Source organism: Meleagris gallopavo, chromosome 1 (genome assembly GCF_905368555.1).
Source record: "Meleagris gallopavo chromosome 1, MGAL_WU_HG_1.1, whole genome shotgun sequence".
NCBI lineage: Eukaryota > Metazoa > Chordata > Aves > Galliformes > Phasianidae > Meleagris > Meleagris gallopavo.
The window spans coordinates 16005377-16029818 of NC_139404.1; the positions used below are offsets into that span (position 1 = coordinate 16005377).

General features: G+C 36.9%; 1 protein-coding gene across 1 annotated transcript in view; it reads left to right on the plus strand.

The window, feature by feature from the left end:
- The window catches only part of TBC1D22A (TBC1 domain family member 22A), a 156854-nt gene extending 134650 nt beyond the window's left edge, over window positions 1–22204 (plus strand). The window contains exon 13 of the mRNA XM_085217753.1: window positions 18997–22204. Within this exon, the coding sequence (XP_085073879.1) occupies window positions 18997–19125 (129 nt within the window). The 3' untranslated portion in view covers window positions 19126–22204. The remainder of the gene's footprint in view (window positions 1–18996) is intronic.
- The last annotated feature ends 2238 nt before the right edge of the window (window positions 22205–24442 follow it).

Below are 24442 nucleotides of genomic sequence, written 5' to 3' on the forward strand. Positions count from 1 at the left end.
TAATCATTGAAATAGAGTTGTGTTACTGTATCTTAATCTTGTATTGCTTCTTTAGTACTAAAATTAGTTTAACCAGAAGAATAGACTTCATGTATCTTAATGTAGGCAAGCAAGTGTTGCTTCTTCTTGACATGTAGTTCATCATCTGCTCTGGCTCTCTGACCATAATGAAGTCTCCTATCATAAAGTAGTGTGAGAACAGCATAAATATAATGTAGTAACAGAATGATTTAACAGCATGAATCAGCAGTGGACCGTTGTGGCTTTCCAAATCTGTACGGCAACTTTGCTATCTCAACAGAATGTTAGAAAGTAAATGAGGTAGCATTAGGGTTGGAGTGATTCCAGTCATCATAAGTAGGCTGAATTCATGCCTCGCTGGTGCTGCAAGGATGCTGTCTCCTCCAGTTTCAGTCTTGCTGAGCGTGTTATCGTCTCCCTTGTGGGAGTATGATCACTTACCAGTAAGTGATACACTGGAGGTCGTGGCTATGAAACTGTAATGAAAGAATCTGACATTTTACTACCTTTATTTATGTTTCTTTTACTTTTCAAAAATAAATTTGCTTCAGTTAAAATATTTTACATATATTTTGTTTTAGTTGTTTGGATATTCTTAAATATTTACTCTTGCTTCTGTCAGAATTGTGAATTCTCAATGACTTTCTGTTGATGTATCTATTGTAGTTTATCAGAACACTTCTTACTGTTGAATTTGTTCTCTTGATGGACGAGCATTGTTTTCTCCTGGAGAATGCTATCTGAAGGCTTTTCCTAATTTTCAGAAATACTGTAAATAGGGAAGCTCCAAACTATCAGAGAATAATACCATAAAGAGACTATGGTTTCCTCATGACCCCAGTGTGTCTAGCTAACAATAGTGAAAAAGATATTTGTATTATCTGCAAAAGCAGCTTTAACTTTTATTTCCTTCTATGGATTTTAATGGCAAGTGTGTAACTCGAGAGTTCTTCCTGTCTTTGACCTGTTTTATTCTTCTGTCTTAGAAGAATGTCAGACAAAAATAATACCACTGTGCACATGAAGATGATAAAGACATAGTCTTAGTAACACCTATTAAATATTTTCTGTGAGTATTTTTTAATTATTATTATTTATCTAGTTACTTATCCAGTTTTCTTACTATCAGATAAGAAGAGCATATGAAACTTTTTTTCACCATCATTCCTATCCCAGAGCTTCATTTCTATTTTTCATTTTGAAAAGTATATCTACATTAGATAGCAATCAAAGCTATGAAACTTCATTTTATTCATTCATGATATTTTGATGAAAATGTGAAAGATGATCATTTCTTACTGGAGTCTATACTTTTTTGACTTTTAAATAGCATTTAACAGCAAAGATGACTTACTAACTGGAGGACTAAAAAGTATTTTTTTTGTTAATTGTATTCAAGGGCAGGTTTACCTAGTGAGCTTCCATGGGTGTCAGTAATTGGCAGAATGCTATTCATCATTCCCACTGATGTTTGAAAGTATCTATAAAAAAGCTGATAATAAAAATCTGTGGATCACATTCTGACCAAGTGAGAAGGACAGTGCAATTACATAAACCAATCCCAAGTCACACGTCTAGTCTACCTGTAAATGCAAGCTGCCTTTTGATACAGTCAAATGAAAAATTTTTTGCAAATATAGAATAAGTAGAATATGTCATGACTACGGAGTGAGAGACAACATGGCATGGCTTCTGAAAAGATACACTGCTGACGAGTATCATTAGATGAGCTCCCAGAATGATGCTGTGGCACATAGGAGTAACATTATTCTTAAATTAATGAACATAAAAGTTTGTTTTTTATTTGTATATGATAATATTGAATCCAGTTCTTATGTCTGAACTAAAAGGCTTAGGGCTCAGGATGACTGAAGGGCTTGAAATATTTAATTAGACAAAAAGCATATCAATAGATTAATGAGAGATTTTTATAGAATAGCAATCCTAACATCCTAACAATCATGAATTTCTGTATCTCTTAGGGACTTCTAATCGATGTTTTTCTCCTGAAAGAAAACAGGTTTAGTTTTAGTTCCTTTTACCTACACAAGAGGTCAGACCAAGATAAGTTATGATCTTTTCTGGCTTTAATATCTATGACTCTACTAATCAGGCCCAAATTTCTGTTTTGTATCTGACAAACAGTAATCCCGCTGACGTATACGATTGCTGTCTTAGATAGATTCAGACAGCATCTGAAATACTTTCCCCTTTTGGAACAACTAGACAATGAATTGGCCTTAGAATGCAATTTTGAAATGACAGTCATCATTTCTCATGCATTTTTCACTTCACTCAGTTACCTCTTGAACATTTTGATATCTCTGAAGACTAATTGGCAGTGGAAAAGCACTGTTTTGATTAAAAAGACGTAACAGTTGCTGAGTAATCTCTGTGTTTAGTGTAACTGAACTCTAGAAGCAAGTGCATTTTGGTTTGCCAGTATCTTCCTTATCTCAAAAGCCTATGTGAAATAACAGAAAATATATATACGTTTTCTGTTTAGGGCTTTTTGGCTCTATGGGTCCTGAGACCAAACCCCTTACAGATCTGGCAGTTCATTTGCACACTGGTAGGGTCACTTGGCAATACTGGGGGTCCCCTCTAATCTGCACGTGTTTTCAAGAAAACCTGTTTGTTCTGACTGCTGCCTTCTAAGAAAGGCAGAATCTGATGCTGGGTGTGTATAATCTGGAGAGATTTCGGGTAAGCCTTGCTTTATGGCTTGTATTTTACAGAGATTCTGCTGCTATCAAAGTTTTAAATCAAATCTTCCACACAATGAAAATCTGATTTTATTGGCCTGTAAGTTTCCAGAAAAAACACTTTCTGATTAATGTAGGATATTTTTCTCTCATCAACCAACATTTTAATGTATTTTCAGTAAACACCACAAAGGGATCTCTGCATTTTCTCCATTTCAATATCAAAAGCGTTTTTATGAACAAAGAAAAAGTGTTGTTCTTCCTGAGCAATTTAGGTGACCTGCTAAACTAAATGCACTGGCAGGGCTTCCATTTGGTTGGTAATTCACAGCTGTCACTGGAGACTTCTCTACAAAGAAAACTGTTTTCTTTCCATGTTTATTTCTTCAGCAAAAACTGCGGCATAACAATGTCAATTATTGGCCTTATCAGTGTGTAACCCTGGAGAAGACTAAAATCACAGGAGCCTGCACATTTGACTACCAAAGTCAATCAGAACTACTGATAAGAGAACAAAGAGAAACTAAAAGCTTTTAGAGTAGGAGCTGAATAACAGAATGAAGTGACATATGACTTTCTTTGAGACGAGCAGATGGAGGAGGATTAACTGTATTTCTTTCACTGCTCTGTTTTCTCCTATGGTTTCCTAAATGCTCTTGCATGTAGATTTTGCCCTCTTACAACAAAATTGTCTCATTTCAACAGCAAGACAGTAAAAATAACAAGTATTTAAATGCCTATTGTTTTGTCATCTACTTGTAAACAAATGGGATTTAAAATTCTTCCAGAAAAGTCATTATAGCACATCTGCCACTTTTATTCTTCCTAACCTCATAGTTAGCTGCCATGAAGAGGAAGATCTCAACTCATTTGCTCTGTGCAGTAAATGATTTTTGCACTAGAAATCCTTTTGCAAAGAAGGATGTAATATAACTAATCTAGCTAATGCTACGCAAAATGCACTTGGTCTGATGTTAAACATACTTAACTGAACAATACTTCTTTCACAAAACTAGCTAATGCTAAGCAAAACACACTGGGTCTAATGATAAGCAGAACATCCTTTATCTACTCAAGAAGCCCAGTATATCATTGTTATCTAAGTCAGTGTGGGGGCCCTCTCCAGTGTATCACTGTGAAACTGCCAACCTGGAAAAAACAAGAGGAGGGCAATTGGTGGTCATGAAGAGGAAGACTGCTTCTTCCATCTCTGAAGGTCTTTGAGACCCCCACTCAATATCACTGAGCATGTGTAAGGAGGTGGGACCCTTCGTTAATGATTTTGGGGGCAATATTGAATATGTATGTCCTGACTGGGAAACCTTTTGCAAATGTAATACAAGTAATGCATATAAGCTGAAGGTCTTTTGTTCAAGGTATGTGTTGTTAGTGGAGAGATATCCCCCCATGCAACTGAAGCTGTAAGTAAAGAATACCTGCTCACTAACATCACATTGGAGTTAATGAGTTAATTCCTGAATTTTGGATGACAGATGAAGTAAACTCGAGCTTTTTATATTTTATTGAGTAGTGTTTGCTAGCTGTTAGCTGAGTTACCGTTGTCCTTAGGCAGCTATCACCAAGGCTTTACTTTTCCTAATCTTTTTCATCACGATTCCTATACACGTTTAATCTCACATGCTGATCTACATAGGACAACATCTTAAACAGGAACATAAAAAATCTTTAATAGCTGTTGTACTCTCTCACATACTTTATGATTGTCACCGCTGGCAAAAAAATGACAGAACATAGCACGTAGCTGCCTCTGAATTGCCAGCTTACAGGAAAAATTATTAAGGTAAACTGAAATTGGTGCCAGTAATATACTTCTGAAAGTTACAGTTCATGTAGCTGATACCTTTATTCTACTGTCTGAAAAAGGACACTTCTTCCAAACTGCATTATAGTTTCCTCTCTTGGAGATTACTGTGGTAAATATAGGAATTCCTGCTCTCATCTGTGTCTCGAGGAACCGATGGAAGATGTAGTAAAGCTTCCCATTAAACCCTTGGATTATATCACTTAATGCACCATCAAAGTATTTTTCTATTAGAAATATTTTTACTGCTTTCGTCAAACACTTAATGACCTTTTGATCATATTGTCATATTCATTTATTTAAACAAAATGATATTGTGTGCACAATATATGCTTTTGTAAAATACGTAATTCTGTGAAAAACCCAGCTCTCTAAAGGAAATCAATTTGAATATAATATTTTCCTTAATGTATGGATATTTATGTAGTTTTGAGTCTGCAGGTAATCAGAGAGATTTTTCAAGGTTTTTCTCTGAATCTGTAAGCCCATACAACTCTTCTTAATGTCATTTAGATTTTTAACAAACAATATGGACTTGAGAACCTGAAGAAATCATACAGACTGTTCTTAAAATTCAGTTTATGTTGTACTAGTACCTGTTACACACTAAAATGATTGTTATGAAAACTATTTTTCTCTTTTCCATATTGACTTTCCATGTTTTTTTGAAAGCTGCTCCAAAAGTAATGCCTCTTGTTTTCTTACGTTTGCCCACAGTATCAGAGGTGGTATGGCAGTAGAGATTAAACCATTCCACCAATATCCCATTACATTTTGTTGCTGTGAAACAGATGACAGAGAAGCAGTCTGACAAAATGGTGCCTGGCATGGAAGTATCTATGAAGCAAAGATGTGGCATTAAATTCCTCCTTGTGGAAAAAAATTGGCATTCATCGCCACTTGCTATACATTTATGGAGACCAAACAGTAGGTGTGAGCAGTGAGGCTGTGGGTGGTGTGTTTCAGCAGTGGCAGCAGTGATGGAAAACACAAACTGTATTTCAGACAACCACGCACAGGTGTCACGTCACAAAATGAAGAGCATCTCATCTGTGTGAGTCAGCAGATTATGGCAAGAAAACTGTCTACAGAGCTGAATATTGGTTTCAATACATTGGAATCAGTGGTAGCGATGTTGGTATACCACAGTTTCTTCCGGGTGGGTCCCACAAATGCTAACACAGGAACAGAAAGAGCACTGCATGCAATTTTGTCAGGACCTACTGAACCAATGCAAGGCTGGGGATGACAGTTTCCTGGAGGGTTATGGGTGACAAGACCATATCACCACTGTGAGCTGGAGTGAATACGGCCGTCTATGGGGTGGCGGCACGTGAATTCCACATCAATGAAAAAGTTCAAGATGTGGCCCTCAGTGGGTAAAGTGATGTGCACTATCTTTTGGCAAAGCAAAGAGGTGATCCATCTGGATTTCCTAGAACCTGGACAAGCTGTCAACTCCTCTGACAACTACATCTTGACATTGACTAAACTGACGACCCAAACTTCTAGCGTCAGGACAGAGAAGATAGCCTCTCTCTTGAAATATGATAACATCAGGCTCCATAACATTTTTAAGACCATGGAGTTCACTGCCAATTTTGACTGGACTGTCTGACCACACCCACCTAACATCCAGATTTGGCACTTTCTAACTTCTGTCTGTTCGAGTCAATGAAAGATGGGGCTGTGTGGTCAACGTTTTCCTAGCAATGGCCATCATAGCAAAACAGTGGGCCATCTCTTCTGGTGCAGATTTTAATGAGTGGGACAGGCAGGCTCTTGTTCATCACTGGTGAAAATGCACAGCTAATGGTGGTGACTATGTTGACAAATAGTGTTTTGCAGCTTGGAATTTACTCTGATAAATTGCGCTATGGTGCTTTTTGTATCTTTTGTAGGTTCTATAAAAACAAATAGGGGGCATTACTTTTGGAGCGATCTACATATTAAGATTCGTGTTCACATTATGGAAAATTCAGAATTTTGACTTCCTAGATCTTCAATTAAAGATCTGCATCACAATTGCCAGACTGCCAAACCTTTCTATTGGGTATTAATAACTGAATGAGGGGCCACTGGTCTGAAAGTGCAGATTTTTGGAGAGTTTTAGAGCATAAACTTCATTACTTCCTTGCATTTATGAACTAGAATTATGAAAAAAAGGGACTCGTGGCTAAGCACTTTTAGCACTTTAATCTTGGAAATCTTAAAAGTCAGCAGTCAGAAAAGATTAATTCAGCCTGTTGTCACTGTACTGAAGAAACATTCAGTTCTTTTCTCATGTTTGTGTCTGGAGGCTGTTCCTTTGTAGATAAGCAAAGAATAAATTCTGCATTCAGCTGTAGATTTGCAACTTCTATTTTCCATTAAAGCTGAGGCATTCATTATCTCATATTGAAATTTGATCTCAATTTCTGGTTGGTTAAAGCTGAAATTGTAGACTTCTATTTTTTTGTGAGCATTGTGATGTTAAAGAAAGGCTTGTAAATATTACATAAGTAAAATATATTAGTATTTTAGTCGTCTTAAAATAATTTAGGATATTTGTGGGTACCTTATGGCTTTGCTGAACTGCATTTAGGAGCCTGAGAAGGTGGGATGATAACTCGTTTAGAGTGCATTTGGGATGCTTTATAATGGAGGGTAAAGATTTAAGCTATAATGTAATTTTGGTGAAAGATCAAAAGGACATGAGTTGTTTCACGTTGATTTATAAACCATTAGATAAACTGAGGTTTGGGAGCACCTTCTGCATAAAATAACAGGAGATAAAGAGCTTGATAAATGTATGTGAGGTATTGTATGATGTAGTAAGATTAATCTTGGTTTGCATTTGTTGTTGTCTCTACTGAGAGGCTGGGAGATGTCTTGAGCATAATTCTTAATGATATTTCCTGCATAGTATTTATGCTCTTTTGGAAGATTTTTTTTGATTTATTTTATAGTATACAGTTTAGATGTACTTTTTAAAATTGAATTACTGTTTCCATGTAGTTTTCTGTTAAACCTTGGCTAAAACTTCTTTTCTGCTCATGCATAATTTCTTCTAACAGTTATAAAGGAAATACATTTTGATACACATTTTATCTTAAACCATCAAGAAATGGACAGGAGGGTTTTTGTGTGTTGAAGAGATCTGTGGAGCTTGGATGATCCTGTGTCCTGTGCTCTTGAGCCTGCGTGTTTTGCTCACCAAGGAAACCTAAACTATTTCTTGATATGAACAGCATTCTTCTCAGAGCTAGAGACCTTTGGGTTAGTTCTTACTGATTTTGTGACGTTTCCCAAGGTCATTCAGAAATTCTTGGTTATGAGACTCTCTGGCCAGCCTAAGACATAGGATTTTGGGTAGTCTTTTTTCTGTCCTTTCCTTTAACTATACTCATGTAGGTGGATTGTTCTTCTGCTTCTACTGCCATGGTTGTGCATGCTGGTTCTCTTTATTAACATCCTTTAGTCTGATGCAGGTGTGCAAATACTTCATGGTTTTGCCATGGCAAGAGTGGAGTGGTTATTTATTATTCAGAACAAACACCTGTATATGGCTTCCTGTGATGTGGATGACAAATACATGGAATTGGCCTCTTACAGTCCTATAGTCTTAGGATACTGACAGGATTCCACTTGAATTACATTTAGAGATTTTTGTAGCACAAGAAGTATAATAGTGTAAGTTGCTACTATGAATTGTGACATGTTTGTTGTGTGAAAATTTGTATATCTAAGACATAGCTATCTGCTTAGTGCTAAACTAAATAGAAAGGCAGTTTCATATCAACAACTCTTAAAATTCTTAAAATAATATAAAATTCTGCTCAGGACAATTTACATGGTGATCTGGACCACCTCTCCTATGAGGAAAAGTTGAAGGAACTGAGCTTGTTTAGCATGGAGAAGAGAAGGCTCCAGGGAGACCTCACTGTGGCCTTCCAGTACTTGAAGAGAGCATATAAACAGGAGGGAAACGGCTGTTTATGAGGGTAGGACAAGGGGAAATGGTTTTAAACTGAGTCAGGGGAGGTTTAGGTTAGATATTAGGAGGAAGTTTTTCACTCAGAGGGTGGTGACGGACTGGAATAAGTTGCCCAAGAAGGTTGTGGATGCCCCATTCCTGGAGGCATTCAGGGCCAGGCTGGATGTGGCTCTGGGCTGCCTGGCCTGGTGGCTGGCGACCCTGCACATAGCAGGGGAGTTGAAACTAGGTGATCATTGTGATCCTTTTCAAGCCAGGCTATTTTATACAATATTAAATATCTTTTGTTAAAGCATGGCTGATTTTTTTAAGTCTGAAATATATAATATTTTGATACACTCTTGTCCCTGTAGTTCATTATATTCAATTCATATTTGATCATTTTCTTTCTTTGCTTTCCTGTGCTTATTCATTCATTAGTGTTAAGATTTAGAAGTCATTGTAAAGAGGAGAATATCAATAAGAGTTGTGAGCAATGAAAACTGTACCACTTAAAATGAATAGCTAAATTGTGGTCAAGAAAACCAAATAAAGTGGAGATGGCAGCATATGGACTTCTTGGAAGAGACAGAACTTTCACTTGGAATCTGTTGTACCAACTTTTTTATTTTGCTTGACTACTGAAGAAAAATGATCTGACTCATGGCTAATCACTTCAGAAATGAAATTGCACTATAATTGCTGCCGTCTTGATAAGTACAGTAGATTCTATGTTTGGGTGGGTTTTGTTTGTTTTTAATAGGATGACTTCTGATTTTCATCTTTTTTTCTTGGTTTGTTTCTTTGTGCATGTAGCTCCTGTCATGCTGTCAAGCTCGGGTGTTTATTTTGCATACTATTTAGATTTCAGGATGTAAGAAGTACGTATGTCTCCAAATACTCAAGCACTATTTCATAAAGTAATGACAAAAGGTATAATCAGAGCAGTTCTGGACTGTTCTGCTTTGTGTAGAATGGGCACTGAGAAATCTTCCTGGACATTTCACAGGATACTACATTTTCATACGGTATTTCTAAAATGAATGTTTTGTCATCTCTATTTTAAAAGTAAGGAAGAAATTGTAGCTCTTGTAGTTTGACTGACTGAAGTCTGAATTTACATCTTTGTTTGAATCAGATGACTTCCTCTTCTTCCTTGGTTATTGAACCTTCTTTATCAGTACCTTAATTTCTCCTGTTTAACTTGAATACGAATTTTGAATGTAGATGCTAAGTTTCTTGAAGAAAATTATCTAGCATGCAAATTTGTTTCCTGACACAGGATTTAGGGAGTGGGCTTACTTCTTGTTTTGTTCTCTGTTTTCTTTTGAGAACAGCATTAGCTAAGAAGCAGTCCTTCTATACTCTCTTTTTTGGCATAATAATTTATGTATTTTTATATCTATCCTGTTAACTGTTAACCCTTGTAAATGAAAATGGAGATGTAAATCTTTTCTTCAGTTAAAGGAGCTCAGCTTCCCTGACATAGTTCTTTAAAACCCATATTTTATGATTACCAATTAAAAATGCTAATGACTTGCAGAACAGAACCTTACCGGATGAAACAGGACTTTAATTGCTGTCCTAATGTTTTTAATATGCTGAATCCAAGACTCCTTTTCAGCAGCTGCGAAAAGCAAAACATGAAAGGGAAATGATAAGACCATTAACTTTTCACAGGCTTTCATTTTTAGATTGCTAAGGTGGGTTTCTATTAAGTTCTTCTTAGGAATCTGAAATTAATTATAACAGTGTGCTTCTGTATGTTTTCAGAAGATTAACAGGAGGTTGTTCAGTTGAAGCGTCACCACCTATTTTTCACTCGCGTGAGAGCTGTCAGCCCTACCTATTGACCAGCTTTGGAATATGACAGCTGAGCCATATCTGACTATTGTTATTTCTACACTTGGAAAGGAGTTTTTAGAGAACTTGGAAAGATTTTCAAACTAATTAATGTCAGAGAAGTTAATTCCATGAGACTGACTTTACTAATGCTTTTCAGCAGTGCGGTGGATTTGTCTGTAGCTGTGTATTTCAGATCACAAGTAATTTTAAAGATGCATAACAAGTTAAATTGTATGACTCCTAGTTCAGACTAAGAAAGTGCAGCAGGACTGATGTCATTTAAGCACTAAATCATGTGTTCAACAAATAAAATATATTTATTATTTATTTATAAATGTGTATTTAATAGGAAGTTCTTTACTCAGAGGGCGGTGAGGCCCTGGCACAGCTGCCCATAGATCTCTGGGTGCCCCATCCCTGCAAGCACTCAGGGCTGGGTTGGATGGGGCCCTGGGCAGCCTGGGCTGATGGGGGGCAGCCAGCCCACGGCAGGGGTTGGAGATGGGTGGGCTTTGAGGTCCCTTCCAACCTACTCCATTCTGTGATTCTATATATCTTCTCAGAATCACTACTCACTTGTGTTGCTGGAAGTAAACTGATGGCAGGAGAAAAAAGGGCTTTTACCCTGTTCAGATTTTTTTTTTTTAAAGTATCCATGTTAGAGCTTTGAATAACCTTTTTGTCTGTAGTTGCTTTCATTCTGTTCTGGATTCTTTAAGCTCTAGTCTGTTGGCTAAGATGGTGTAGAAAAGCAAGGTCAAAATTAACTTAAATAAGAATTATTGCATAATAAAGAAGGATAATTAAGTTACTGAGCAATAAATGTTAAAGAAAAGGTATTTCAGTATTTAATATACTAAGTTCAATTTTCACTATTTCAGGAAATACTGAATTTGTTTTTTTTCCCCTCAAATAGCTATTTGACAGAATGCGAACTTTTGTATCTCACCGATTTATGACATGTCAGGAATGTGCATCTCCTAAGCCCTGAGACCAGGTCTAATGGAGGCTCAAACTTAAATGCTCCTACCAGCTGACAGATAAACCAGTGTTTCCCCATTGTCTTCTGAAAAATTTAAGTTCACCCGTATTGCTTGAAATTGTGAGACTCCAGTGACCGAACTCAAGTGTTTTGTGATACCTCAGCTATCACACTCCACAGGATGTGGAATGTTGGAAGCCTTTTGACTTGTGTCTGCAGGAAGCGTTTCTTAAACTGAAGTTTAAGTTACTTCTTCCTACTATCTGTTTAATACTGGATTTTGAAATCTCAGCTTTCTCAATTCCAGCTGTGCCCAATATAAATGAAATGGTTTCTCTGACTCTGAGATATAGGTAATTAATAAGAATTGCAGCACTCCAGAAATATAGTTCGTTATTTGCAACCGCAGATAGCAGAGACAGCTGGAGAAATGAGAAGTGGCAGCATGCATAAGGAAAATGCTGAGCATATTGAAAGAGGAACTACAGTACTCAAGAAAGAAAAAAGAACTCACCTTAGAGCTCGAGTCCTACTTATTTGCTGCATTATGTACGAACAGCAAGTGGCAGAAAGAAAGGAAAAGCAGCTGGTAAGGCAGAAGGTCAGTGGGAGTCAGCAGTGTGCACTACACTGATGTTTTCATGGCACCAGTCTGTGCATTTGTTCCCACTCTAATAACAGGCTGGAGGAAGAGGGCATTGACAGAGCTGGGCAGGATGTGCTTCATCTTGAGTCTCTGGGAAGAGGATCAGAGGCTAGGACAGCCCATTACCCACCTAGCAACTGCAGCAGTTGCAGGGGCTCAGCTAGGCACATCTGTCCTTCTGCTTCATAGTGCAGCACAGGAGAGAGTTGGAGTCAACGGATGGGATGCCCACTTGGTACTGGCCATCCGTGCCACCTCTGTCTTTCACACTTGGCAATCCCAAATATGACCATTTTGAAAGGAAAAAAAGAATTAGATCATTCTTATATTAAGAATTCATTTTGTTTATGTATGGCGTTAAAAAAAAAAGTTTGGTTAAAAAAAAAAGTTGTTGTCCCGTTCTGGCTGTCTCTAGCACTACATTATTATAGAATTCCCCATAAAATGTAACAAGATATAGAATTTTGTTGAATGTGTGCATGTGTATATATGCTTATTTCTGTTTTGTATTATCTAAACAAGTAAATGAGCATATTTTATGACACCAATTAGTTTGTTCCTTAGCTTGACTCAATATTTCCTCTAAATGAATTTTAAGTAGTATTGCACTTCAGTTGTTCTTTAAAAGTAAATGCTGTGTTCTAAAATTACAGGAACAACTTTTTAGGATGCATGTAACTCTCATAAAGAAGCAATTTAATCAAATGGCCAGCATCAATTTTGCAGTGTTCCATATGTGCGTGTACTGTGTAACAGATACAGCACTTGTTCAAAATACAGCCATTAGCAATTCCTTATTAAATAGTGAAAAATTATATATAAAGTTAATTTACCTTCCGTTTCGTTCTAAGCTATCATAAACTCTAATATTGTTAAATTTCTGATCGTAAAATATAGTAAGATTGCAGTTTCTGCCTATCAGTGCAAAATAGAGCTGTTGTAGACCAGAAGTATTCATACCATAATTACATTGCAGTTAGCAGCAGGAAGGATTAACAACCTAGAAGAAAAGTACTGTACTTTAGGATTGCCTTGATTTGTTAAATTAACAGACTGGTTCTCAATTTTGACTTTAAAAACTAACTATTAATTTCCTCAGTGTGTCTGAGTTTGAGTTTAGCTACTGCTGCTTTGTATTAGCTAGAAATAAAAACTCTGTTATGTTACTGTTTTTTGTGTTCAGTTAAGTTAGACATGGGTCACAGCAATAAGCAAAAGGAATTGGAGAGAAACCTCTTGTTGTTAGATCCAGAGTGGCAGACGTCGCCTTCCCTTTCATCTTTGCAAGATGGATCTGGATGCCCAATATCTCTTTGTTGTGCAGGGAGCCCAGTCCCTGGCAGCTTCCCTCGTCCCTTTGGGCTGGCTGATAGAAATGTGCAGTGCTTGTTTGGAAGTTTCCATGATGGTGCTGGCTCAGGAACACTCCCCTTGTAGAGCAGGAGATGGGATGTTACAGAGGAACTGCACCAAGAACTCAGTGGCTGAGAGAGGCAAGGTGATCTTTGGGCTTCAAGGAAAAATGGTGCGTGTGGCAGTAATATGGAGGTCAGGTCCTGGTAGGGACCCGTCAATGAGTTCAGCTCTTCATCAGAATGGATGAAGTAGAAGTGGGTTAGTGGCTGCCATTGTTTGTTTATGGCTTATTAGCTGCTATTGTAACCAGCTAGCTGGGATCTCTGCAGCAGGCCATGAACAGCAGAGCTGTTGTTTCCTTTGTAAGGCAAGCTTTGAGGGTGAGCATTAGATACAAAGAGGAGATCTAGAAACTGAGAAACCAATAAAACACAAAACCCTCAGCTTGGAAGTGAAGAAGCACATTATAATTGTTAGGGGAGACAGACTAAAACAGAGATGGGCACTGTGAAACCTGTGTAAACAAATTGCATCTTCCCAACCCAGGGAATATTCAGCCTTAAAGAAGAACAAGACAAAGCATATTTTATTCTGAAACAATTTGAAATATTTACACATTGTTTTAAAGGAGTCATTTTTTTCTTTTCTTGGCGAGAAAACAGCAGACAAATCATACCTGTAATAGTGAAGAAGGTTAATACATGGGAGGCTATCACACAGTTCCTCTTCTGCGAATGGAACAAAAATTTTGCTACAAACAATCAATATTCTAGGGAGTGGAAAAACACTAGGATGCATTCACAAACAGAAGAAAACGAATAAAATATGTAGCGACTGCACTGTATGCTACAAAATCCATATACAGGAAAAAAGTAAACAATTTCCTTGTTTCGTGGTAGTTTCGTTGATTACACTGAGCATATTTTCTCTGCCCGTGTTTCTTTCCTAATTGTGTACTGCATTATATTCTGGGACTGAATATTCTTCTGTTTGTGAGTTAAGTATATTAGCATTCTTCTATCGTGCTTTTGGATTTCTTTTCTAATTAAGCCCTTGTCCTTTAGAAAATAAAATACTAGAAAATTTCAGTGTGGAAGGGACCCCAGGAGGTCTGTAATGCAATCTGCTGCTGAAAGCAAGGCTAGATACAGAGCTAGAGCAATGTTTTTTCTTGTACTTGGTGGGGGGAAAGAGGAGCAAAACTATGTAGCACCTCAGACTTCCTCTACATCTTTCCTCTAAATGTTGCTCTTGCGCAGAGGCTTCTGAATTCCCAAAGCTGGCTTGGTCAGTCAAAATAGACAATAAGGGATTCACCGTCGTTTCATATGCTCTGCAGTGTTAAAGCTTTTAACACTCTTATTTTTGCCTATATCTTAAAGAGAGATAAGAATAAACAGGAAGTAATTTGTAAGAATTTTTTATTTGTAAGGGTTTTTGATTGTATGTTTAAATTGAAGTTACACCCTAGATCAGAAAGTAGCTACTGGTTGTTTTCATCCCAAATACCTGTGATCCTTTCCAGTAGGGAAGAAACCTGCCACTGCCAGAATGGCAAGGAGGGAGAGAGGGAGGCTAGAAGTGCCTCTCCCCAGTGTGCCACGAGGAGGGAAATGGATGGAATTGAAGTTGTGCTGGTAGGCGAGCTCATGGCGCAGGCCTTAGCTCAGGAGATGAGTGTGGCTGTTTGGTGCAGGTGAAACTTGAGTGCACTATTTCCCAAATGTAAGGGGTGAAATTTAGGCTGTATCTCTTGGAGATGCAGCTAAAATACAAACAAACTTTGGAGTGGGATTTTGGAAACCCCAGCTCTGCTGATGATCTGCTGGCTGCCCTTGGGCAAGGTAGTTTCTGCTGTCCTTAGTTTTATCTGCGGGATCTAAAAATACGGATGTGAGAATGCTTTACATTTCAAAAGCCCGGTATGAAGACTAGGTGGCATTATTGTCACAGTTACTTTTGTGACATTGCTAAGGGGTATTAAAGCTGATATTCTCAAAGAACCGTTGTGGTTCTTTTACATGAATGTAACACATCCGATAAAGTGATGGAGAATATGGGCATTACCCACTGATAACTGCTGCTGCAGTTCTCCACCTGGGGCCTTTTCACAGCTGACCCAAGCTAGCAGAGCCTTCAAATGATAGTTGAAAATTGAATATGGCAGCTTATGGCTCTGGCTCTTGGGATTGCCAGTTTACCTATGTCAGTCACAAGAGACGGTCGTTATAACAGCTCAGTTTAGACTTCAGTCAATGTTGAAAAAAGGTAAATTAGGTTAAGAACAACTCCTGAACACTGCTGGAGAGCAAATACATGCAAGTCATGCAGAGTAAAGTTTTATCCAGTATCGGTTGTCTTGTGTGTGGCACACATCACTGGGATGTGAATACTCACTAACTTCCATCAGTATAACCCACCGAATTATGAAAACTTGAAGTGCTGAGAGAGAGTGTTTAGACTACTTCAAAATCTTCTAGCATGCAGTAATATGAAAGATGTTAAAATGATAGCTGGGGAAAGATGGAGGTTATAATTGCTTGGAGGCCAACTTCAGCTTACATCCAAATCTAACAACTAAATCTAACAACTCAAATTATCTTAAGTGCTTTGAAAAGGATGGCAACTTTTTTTTTTTTAAAAGATATTAAAAGCCACAGTTAAGTGATGCTATTTTTAAGTACTTAATTTTAAACTGTGGTTTTGGTCACTAGTGCTTCTATTAAAACATTGCTGCCTTAACAGCTAATTTTTGATGAACTGCCACATAATTAACTCCAGGTTAGGATCAATAGAAGTGGGTGTGTGGGGAGAAAAGTGCATTTTTGCTTGTAAAAGAAAGTAAAATTTGGCATTAATGATTGTTTGCACATATGGACATATTAGATAATTTTCATGAAAAAATGGAGCTGACCAGGTCTACTCAGATAAGTGGGTGTAATTTGAAGCAACTGAATTAAGTATGTAAAGAAGATCAATATATTTTTCATCCCTTTAGCCTTGATAGTTGGTGAGTCCTTTCAATGGAACCAGAAAGTATCTGACAGATTCCCCAGCTATGTGACAGTACAATATTAGGCAGGAAAAAAATAATTATAAAAATACTGCTTTTTCTTCTTTTTTTTTTTTTTTAACTTAGTTTTCTTGCTCTGAAGTATACCAGGCAGTTTGTCAGCAGTGTATTTTTGTGCTAAGCATTAACCCAAGTTCACAATTCAGCATATTTCAAAGTGTGTCTCATATATGTTAATTCTGGAAGTAAATAGGAAAACAAATTTAACCAGTTAGCATGGATGCCTTATTTGCACGAGGATTCAAATGGATCTTCTTATTTGTAAGAATAATAATTAAAATTGAATGAATACTCTTGAGTGGTTCATATGGTCATCTTCGCTCTTTTGCAAGTGTACAGTGTTAAATTGAGCAGCTTTAGATCATGTTGTCATGGACTGTTGCAGGTATTGATTAGCATATGTTTGTTCATTTCTTCAGAACCTAGGACTACAGAGAGTTTTCTCTTGGTGTTACTTATTTATTTATTCATTTTTAAGCATGCTGTATATTCCGTATTTGTCTGTTTCCAAATTCTGCTTTGCACTTTCAAATACTTTGTGTCTTCAGCAAGCTGAAGAATGTATTTCTACCTCAGACACTTTTGAAGCTCATTAAAGTAGTAGATCACAGATACATAAGCCTTATCTTTAGTAAATCACTAAGCAGTGTTTCATTTTGTTGGCTAGTTAGCCCACTTGGATTTGTTCACTGCTCAGTCTTTGGGTTTGAACAGTTAAGGAATGATCTTTTCCCCCTGATAACGCTGACAAAATTCAGTAAAGGTAAATGGGTTTTGACAGTCAATAGATCACTCTGCCATTTCTTTCTGTACTTGATTATGATGAAAATAATTATGAATATTTGCAATTTATAATAGAAATATTTAAAAAGTTCTTCATCAAATAGTGCTACTTCTCCAAAGAATAGCAGGGAAGATGAAAATGTTTGAAGTGATTGGCAAGTTTTTGTCCAGAGTTTCAGTCTCTGGAATCAGCCATAATTTTGAGAATGGGTGCAGTTGTGCAACTCTGGAGGCCAACAATACTTTGGATAAATAGCAAAGCAGACAGATAGAATGTCCTTTTGTCATTCAGAAATGGGATGGAAAGAAAATATTTTCAGATAATCTCGTCAAGGGATCCTTTGAAGTGCAGTCATTGATCCCTGTGCACCATAGCTCAGTAGAGAACTACAGTCCTGCAGATTGGGTCTGTAGGAGGTTGCATATATTTATTGTTGCTGCAGTAAAACATATGCCCTGTGAAAGCAAGAATCCTCATTGTAGGACCTTTTTAAAATAAATACAGATTTTCATCTGAACTTGCTTTCTTTATGAAATTTCAACTGTATACTAACAGCATCTACATTGAAATAAATTAGTTTAAACTAATAACTCTTTCTTACTGTACAATATACATAGCATACCTAGCGGCCCTCGAAAAAGCCAGATATTCATGTTTGGATGTGAAAAGATTAATTAGGGAAGAGAATTTTAACGCTTTTGTTCGTGCACTGGACTAACCTGGCCTACTAAGTAAATATTAGATCTGATATTGACATGTGATGTAGTCAGCAACCATGTTTTATCTGTGGCTGTCTGCCTGACCCACCTGGTAGAGAGGTTATAGAAACACGTAGGGATTAAACATTAAATGAATATATTATGGTTTGTTAAAGTGGAAATGTAAATGTGCATTTTGTTCAGACCTAGCATAGGGACATAGATACAATTTGGGCCACAGTTGTTACAAACTGAAAGTTACAGTCTGTCTTCCAGTTAAATGCAGGAGGACCTGTACACAAAATATGTGAAAACTTCAAGAGTTTGGTTGAACCTGGCAGGTGTGTAAGAAGTGTCATGGTGCTAAAACCATGTAGGAAATAAGATAAATCTGAGAAGAGACTGGTCCTGAGTTAAACCATTTTGGACTTAGCTCAGAACTGAATTTCTGGGAGTTTTGTGTGTGCTCCAACCTGTAAGAATTGTATTTCAATTAGAAGCTGTAAAATGGGAGTAATAACACTGTTTTCATTTTAGAAGCATAACATTCTCAATCAGTTCACGTGAGCTCTTGTTTGTTTGAACACAACCAGGGATACCCAACCTTGATCAGGGGCACTGCTACTGTACACGCATATAAGGGTATATACTCATATATACTCATATAAGGCTATATACTCATATATGCAGTAAATACAGCCTACCTAGCTCTCACTTGGAGGTTATAATTTTTTTCACTCTTATGATGCACAAAGAAAGTGAATTTATCCCTATTTTATTTTATTTTATTTTATTTTATTTTATTTTATTTTATTTTATTTTATTTCTGAAGACTTGAAAAGAGCTGTAGATCAGATATAACCAACAGCTTGTTTCTGAACTGAAAGATTGAATAGCAAGTATTTCTTGCTATAAAAGTTACAGAAAAATCACTGAAGGGGATCTCAGATTTTTTTGGGGATACTGAGGTGCTGCATGCATGTAAGTAATCAGTTTATAATAAATAACTATTATATATGCATGTATGTGTATATATATATATATAGCTATAGCACTTGTATTTTCAAATATATATTAATTTCTTTTTTTTTTTCCCTCTCTCCAACTAGGAATTGCTGATATTTTTACAGAATTTGCCCACAGCACACTGGGGAAATGAAGAAATCAGTGTACTCCTAGCAGAGGCCTACAGACTGAAGTTTGCATTTGCAGATGCCCCCAATCATTACAAGAAATGAATACGAAGATCCAGAAATTATTAAGACCGATGTGTTCTGCATTATTATGGCATCTGTTGTTTTGATTGTGATTTCAGCTCATTGTTCTTTCATTTGAATTGAGATGACCATTAGAATTCTGTTGGAATTTGGAAAATGAGAACAGAATACCAAAGAAATGGACAAAAAAGATATTGAGTAATGAATGAATTTAACTGAAAAGAGAACTTTTTTGTTCAGCATGAAAAATTAATTCAGAAGTCTATCACAAAATTGTCTTCTTTTTTCCCCTCCTATAATTTGGTGAAATGGAGTTGAATGTATGTTGAACAATTCTTATACATGCCTGAGTCTTAGAATTTCTCAGAATGATTTTGTGACTGTTTTGTTGCTATGTCATGACTTTATCAGGCAGTTGGGATTACTCATTTTGGATGAGAAAAACAAAGCTCTTCACAGTCAAGACCATTTGAGGCACAAGACCTGTGTTTTGAGGTCTGTTTATAAACAGAAGGATGCTGATATTCTCATACCATCTTTCATTGTTCCATGGAGTTCCATGGAGTTAGAATGCAATGATATAAGAAAATAAAAGGGTGCAGTGGAAATTGATGGCATTTTCTAAACATTATTCAGTATTGTTGGGTGTTGTAGAAGGTTTTAGCCATACGAAGAAGTGACTTTACACCTAAGACTCATCAGTAACACTAAGATAAGTTCCTCTTTATATATTCAGGAGTGTTTTTAAAATATTGAATGGAAGGTGTGGTATTGTTACAATAATTAAAGCCTTTCTTTCAAGGCCTTTCAGTTTTTCATTATTAGATTTCACTTTTAAGAATCTTACTAAGAAGCTTGGTTTACAAAGCAAGATATATTTTTATCTCAGTTGTTGCCTTATTCTCCATTTCTAGTGCATTAGAAAAGGAAAATTAATATATCTGTTCAAAGCTCATTTGTTAAATAATTTAGTACCTTTTTTCTTATTATTCAGAAGAAGTGAAAAGATAGTTCCCAATAACTGTACACACAGCTCACTTTCACAACATGAGCAGAATAAAAATTCTCTGTGACTGTGCAGAATGAAAGCAATGTTTCTTGAAATAATGGTGGGATTCGGAATAATTTCTTTGAAACTTACACAATTTATGTCCACTATTTATTCTCAAGAAATCTTTTCAGATAAGAATTCTCTATTAGACGTAACTAAACTCATGTTAATTTGTGCCTTCCATAAACACATGGGTACTAGAAGCTCTGAATATTCGTCAGTTTGGTTCTAGAGTTGCACAGTGTCACACAAAAAGTATGGTGCACTTTTAAGTTTGGGAAATAAAGTTCTTTCAAGAAGTATTCTCCTATGACTTGTTATTGGAAGATTATTTTAAAGTTCCTAAAAATACATAGATATGTATTTTGATCAAAGCTTTGTAGACATATTAGTTACATTACTTATTTTAGGGGCTTTAGTTCTTGACATCAGCTGTATAATAAATAACAAGTTGTTTCAGGGTAAAAAGAATGAAATACGTGTCATAATGAGATCTGTGTTTTAAAATTAAATGAACTTTATGGTAGAAGAGGAAGCAATTAATTAATTCCGAAGCACAGGGTTTGCTGACGAGGGTGCACTTCTGTCCCGCTGACAGCAGCTGGGGTTTTCAGTTGTGTTGGCCACAAATTGATGCCTCCTGGATTGCTGCACCTTGCCGGGGGTCTGTAGTGGGGCTCTGTTTCTGAAACGTGTGTAAATTGTTTCTGTAAGTTCACGTTGACACGCTGTAATGTATGGAGATTTGTCTTGATGTTTACAAAGAACGTCATATTGTGCCTAACAGAATATCTGCTAATAACAGAGTAAAAGAAATTTATGACCGTTTGCTTTAGTCTTTGTATTCACATTAATTTGTTAATAGAAAAGCATACTATTGTAACTAGAGAAAAGACACGCAGCATTAAATGTACAATGTTGTAAGAGATTTCTATAATAATTATTGTTTTTTACTTGAGATGTTATTTAGGTAGTTACACGTAACATGGAAAGTTGACCCAAAGTTGTCTGCAGTGTCAGATGCTTCTGCATAGCACACACGAGGCTGGATGCATAAAATTCCTTGATGGGTCCATGCAAGTTGTCTGCCATGTCTTCCAAACACAGCCGCTGTCTCTGACTTCCCTTGGAAGAAAGCATTACCATCAGAGGTCACGTTTACTACTGTGTCTGTGTCAGAAGTTGAATATTGTACTTGAGCACATTGCTTTTAAGGATAGCGAGACGTTTCCTAATATCGATGCTTATTTATATAGATACAGATTTTTCTGGAAAATAAGAGATAGATATATAAATAAAGTTATATATCTATACAGATAGGAATCATTTGCAGGAAATAGACGGCCAACATTTATGTAACATTTCAAATGTTTCCATACGTTTTAAATTTCCATAAAATATTTCACCAACCAACCGCCTTGCATTGAACATCTCAGGAAAAATGTCATTCCAAGCATAATGCTACACAGAAAAGGAAATAACATAATCGTTGTTACATCCCATCTTCAACAATTTTTTTTTTTCTTTCAAAATTCGAGGTTCTGAATATTGTAAAATTCCTTTGTAATATCTATTTTCTTATGAAGGAGGCACCCGGACACATCACTGGTGAAACCAGGCAGTAATTTCCTAGAACTGATGTGAAATACTGAAATTGCAGTGTCTAAAATGCGTTAAAGAATTTATGTAATAAAAATTTAAACAGGAATGTACAATATAAACAGATTTATGACTACAGTATTTGAAATATGTAAATAGTAAACGAATTACTCAAGTATGTAAATACAATACACGGGATAGGATAGAATTGTAAGTTTGAAATCTTATGTAATGCTGTAATATGTTATAAGAAATTAATTGCTTTTTTTTTTTTTTTGCTCCGTTCCTTATGGAAAGGACCATTAATTTGTTTTTTACTTCAGAACTGTATAATAAAAGTATCTGAAGTTCCATTGTATGCTTCTGACAAATATTAACACTGAGGCACTGGTTACATCTGTAAAACTGATGAAAGATGAGGAAATAAATGCATATTTATGAAGTGCTGTACAGGGTGGAAAGCTTTTTTATTGTTTTCATCAAGCACATTGCGCAGTACATCAAAGTGTGGTTTTGGTGTGTTTGCTTATTTTTTATGGTCTCAAAACTCTTTATCACAACAGCAAGTGCAATTGGAAAAGCTCTGTTCCTGGGTATGTTTCTACAACTCTCTGCCCTTGTGTCTTACAGATTGTGCAAGTTAATGAGGCAGACAACTTCCAGAGGTTTGTCTCTGCATGCGCCATATACAATGCAAGGCACTGAGCGTTTCCTGCTGAAAGGGAATGAAGATGAATTTGATCGAGCAGTGGAATTAAATGGAGGAGAGCAAGTAAGGGTAAAGCGAACAGAGGTGGCAGAGAAATCTGTGCAGTTGGTGAGGAAGGAGAGAAAGCTTCAGCTCAGTGTTGGGAAGTAGTATGAGGTGGCAAAATGAGCAATAAATTTAATGATGATTTGATTAGATTAGCAAGCAAGGAAAGATGCCCTGTTCATCTGGGGAGCTCAAGTCTCTTTCACTACGGAGGGCAGTCTGAGACTTCCAAAATAGGATGGATCGGGAGAGAAAATACACAGCCTACTGATATAGAAATCAAAGTTACTGGCTTCTCTGTTTAAAAGTTCACACTGTACACAGCATCTGAGGAACAAAAAAGGAGGCAGTGGGACGCAGTGGGTAACCTCTCTGTTATATGCTTGAGTACTGATGAGTTGTAATTGTGCTGTTCTCTCACACTGGATGAAATTTGGTTCTCTCCATTTGCTCTAATCTTCTGAAGATCCTGCAGAAAATCAACAAGGGAAGATTCTTCAAAGACTTTCAAAAGCAAAAGAGATGAAAATGGGTGGAGTAAAATCTCACAGGGAGTGTGCTGGGACACAGCAAATGCTGTTTGTTCATGTTTTTGTACAAAAGCAGCTCTTAATGCAACAGCATCTTTATGCAACAGCAAGGGCTTTTCTGAAATCTGAACTCTGTTTCAACTCCCTTCCTCCTTGCAAACAGGATAGGCGTGAGAGGAGGGCAGGGAAGTGCTCTGTAGTGCTTTAAATCTTTGGAGATGGGAAAAGCAGAGAGGAGGTAGAAAAACTCCCAGTCCAGCATCTGTGCATGGTTGATACCATGCCATGGGGAGAAACTCCAGCTCCAGTGCTTCTGTTCTCTGCATGATGGAGAGTGAATTTCCTGAGCAATACAATTACAGATGGTTGCTGGTTTTGTAAGTTAAAACTAAAACCTTGCATCCCATCTGATTTTTCAAGCTTAGCATAATTGAGGCAGCATTGGAGTAACTAATTAAATTGCTATGGCACTATGTCAAAGAACCTTTTAACCTTCAAAGTCTTTTGCACATACCCCACAAATGAGTCGAGGCAAGGGGCCAGGATTACTAAGAGGCCAGGAGAGATGTGATGCTATGGGAGTGCCTCAGAGTGCTCCAAAACTTTGACTCCTTCAGCCAAAGGAGTTTCCTGCAGACTTCCAGATGAGAACTGATGTGCACTGTCGGTAAACACAGTGGCTTGATCTGGACTTCCAGGTTTATGCTTGTAGACAAACGTCCTCAACAGAGAAAATTAAAGTCTCCAATTGTTACCATTATGTATGGAGATCTTTGGAAGCTTACAGTCCAAGCTTAGAAGTCAGAGCTAATATACAGAAAGTCTTTTGTTCCTAGAGCAGAACTGCCCAGAAGCGTATGCCAGAAAGTGCCAAAACGTCTACTGGAAATCTGCCTTTGTTATCAGTCAGGTAATAATAATTCCATATTCTTTTTAATTTCTGAGTTTTTAGAAAGGATGGAGGCAATGTACTTCTTGAAGTATTTGAACAACTTCATCATCAGATTGAGGATCCTGACTGACAGAGCATTTTGACATTCAAGTTATTCATTTTCATCTTCCTACAGAAGGAACTGAGATTTCCAGTGAACAGTGCCTGCTACAGTCCATTTGATTAATTCTCCTCGCTCTTTTAACACCATCAAAAATACAGAATACGTAGCTGTCATGACAACTCACATGAAGTAACAAGATGCCCAGGCTTATCAATAGTTAGCTGGATATCTCACTCATAAAATGTCATTTTAGCAACTAAGGCAGCTTGACAATTTTTTCATCATTTTTGGTCTAAAAAATAAAGTCAATAACACCATCTCAAAGCAATGCTCGTAGAAGCCTTTTAGAGTTCAGCTAATAATAGGATATGTAGCTGGGGAAAAACATGTAATCCTGTACCTGCATGAT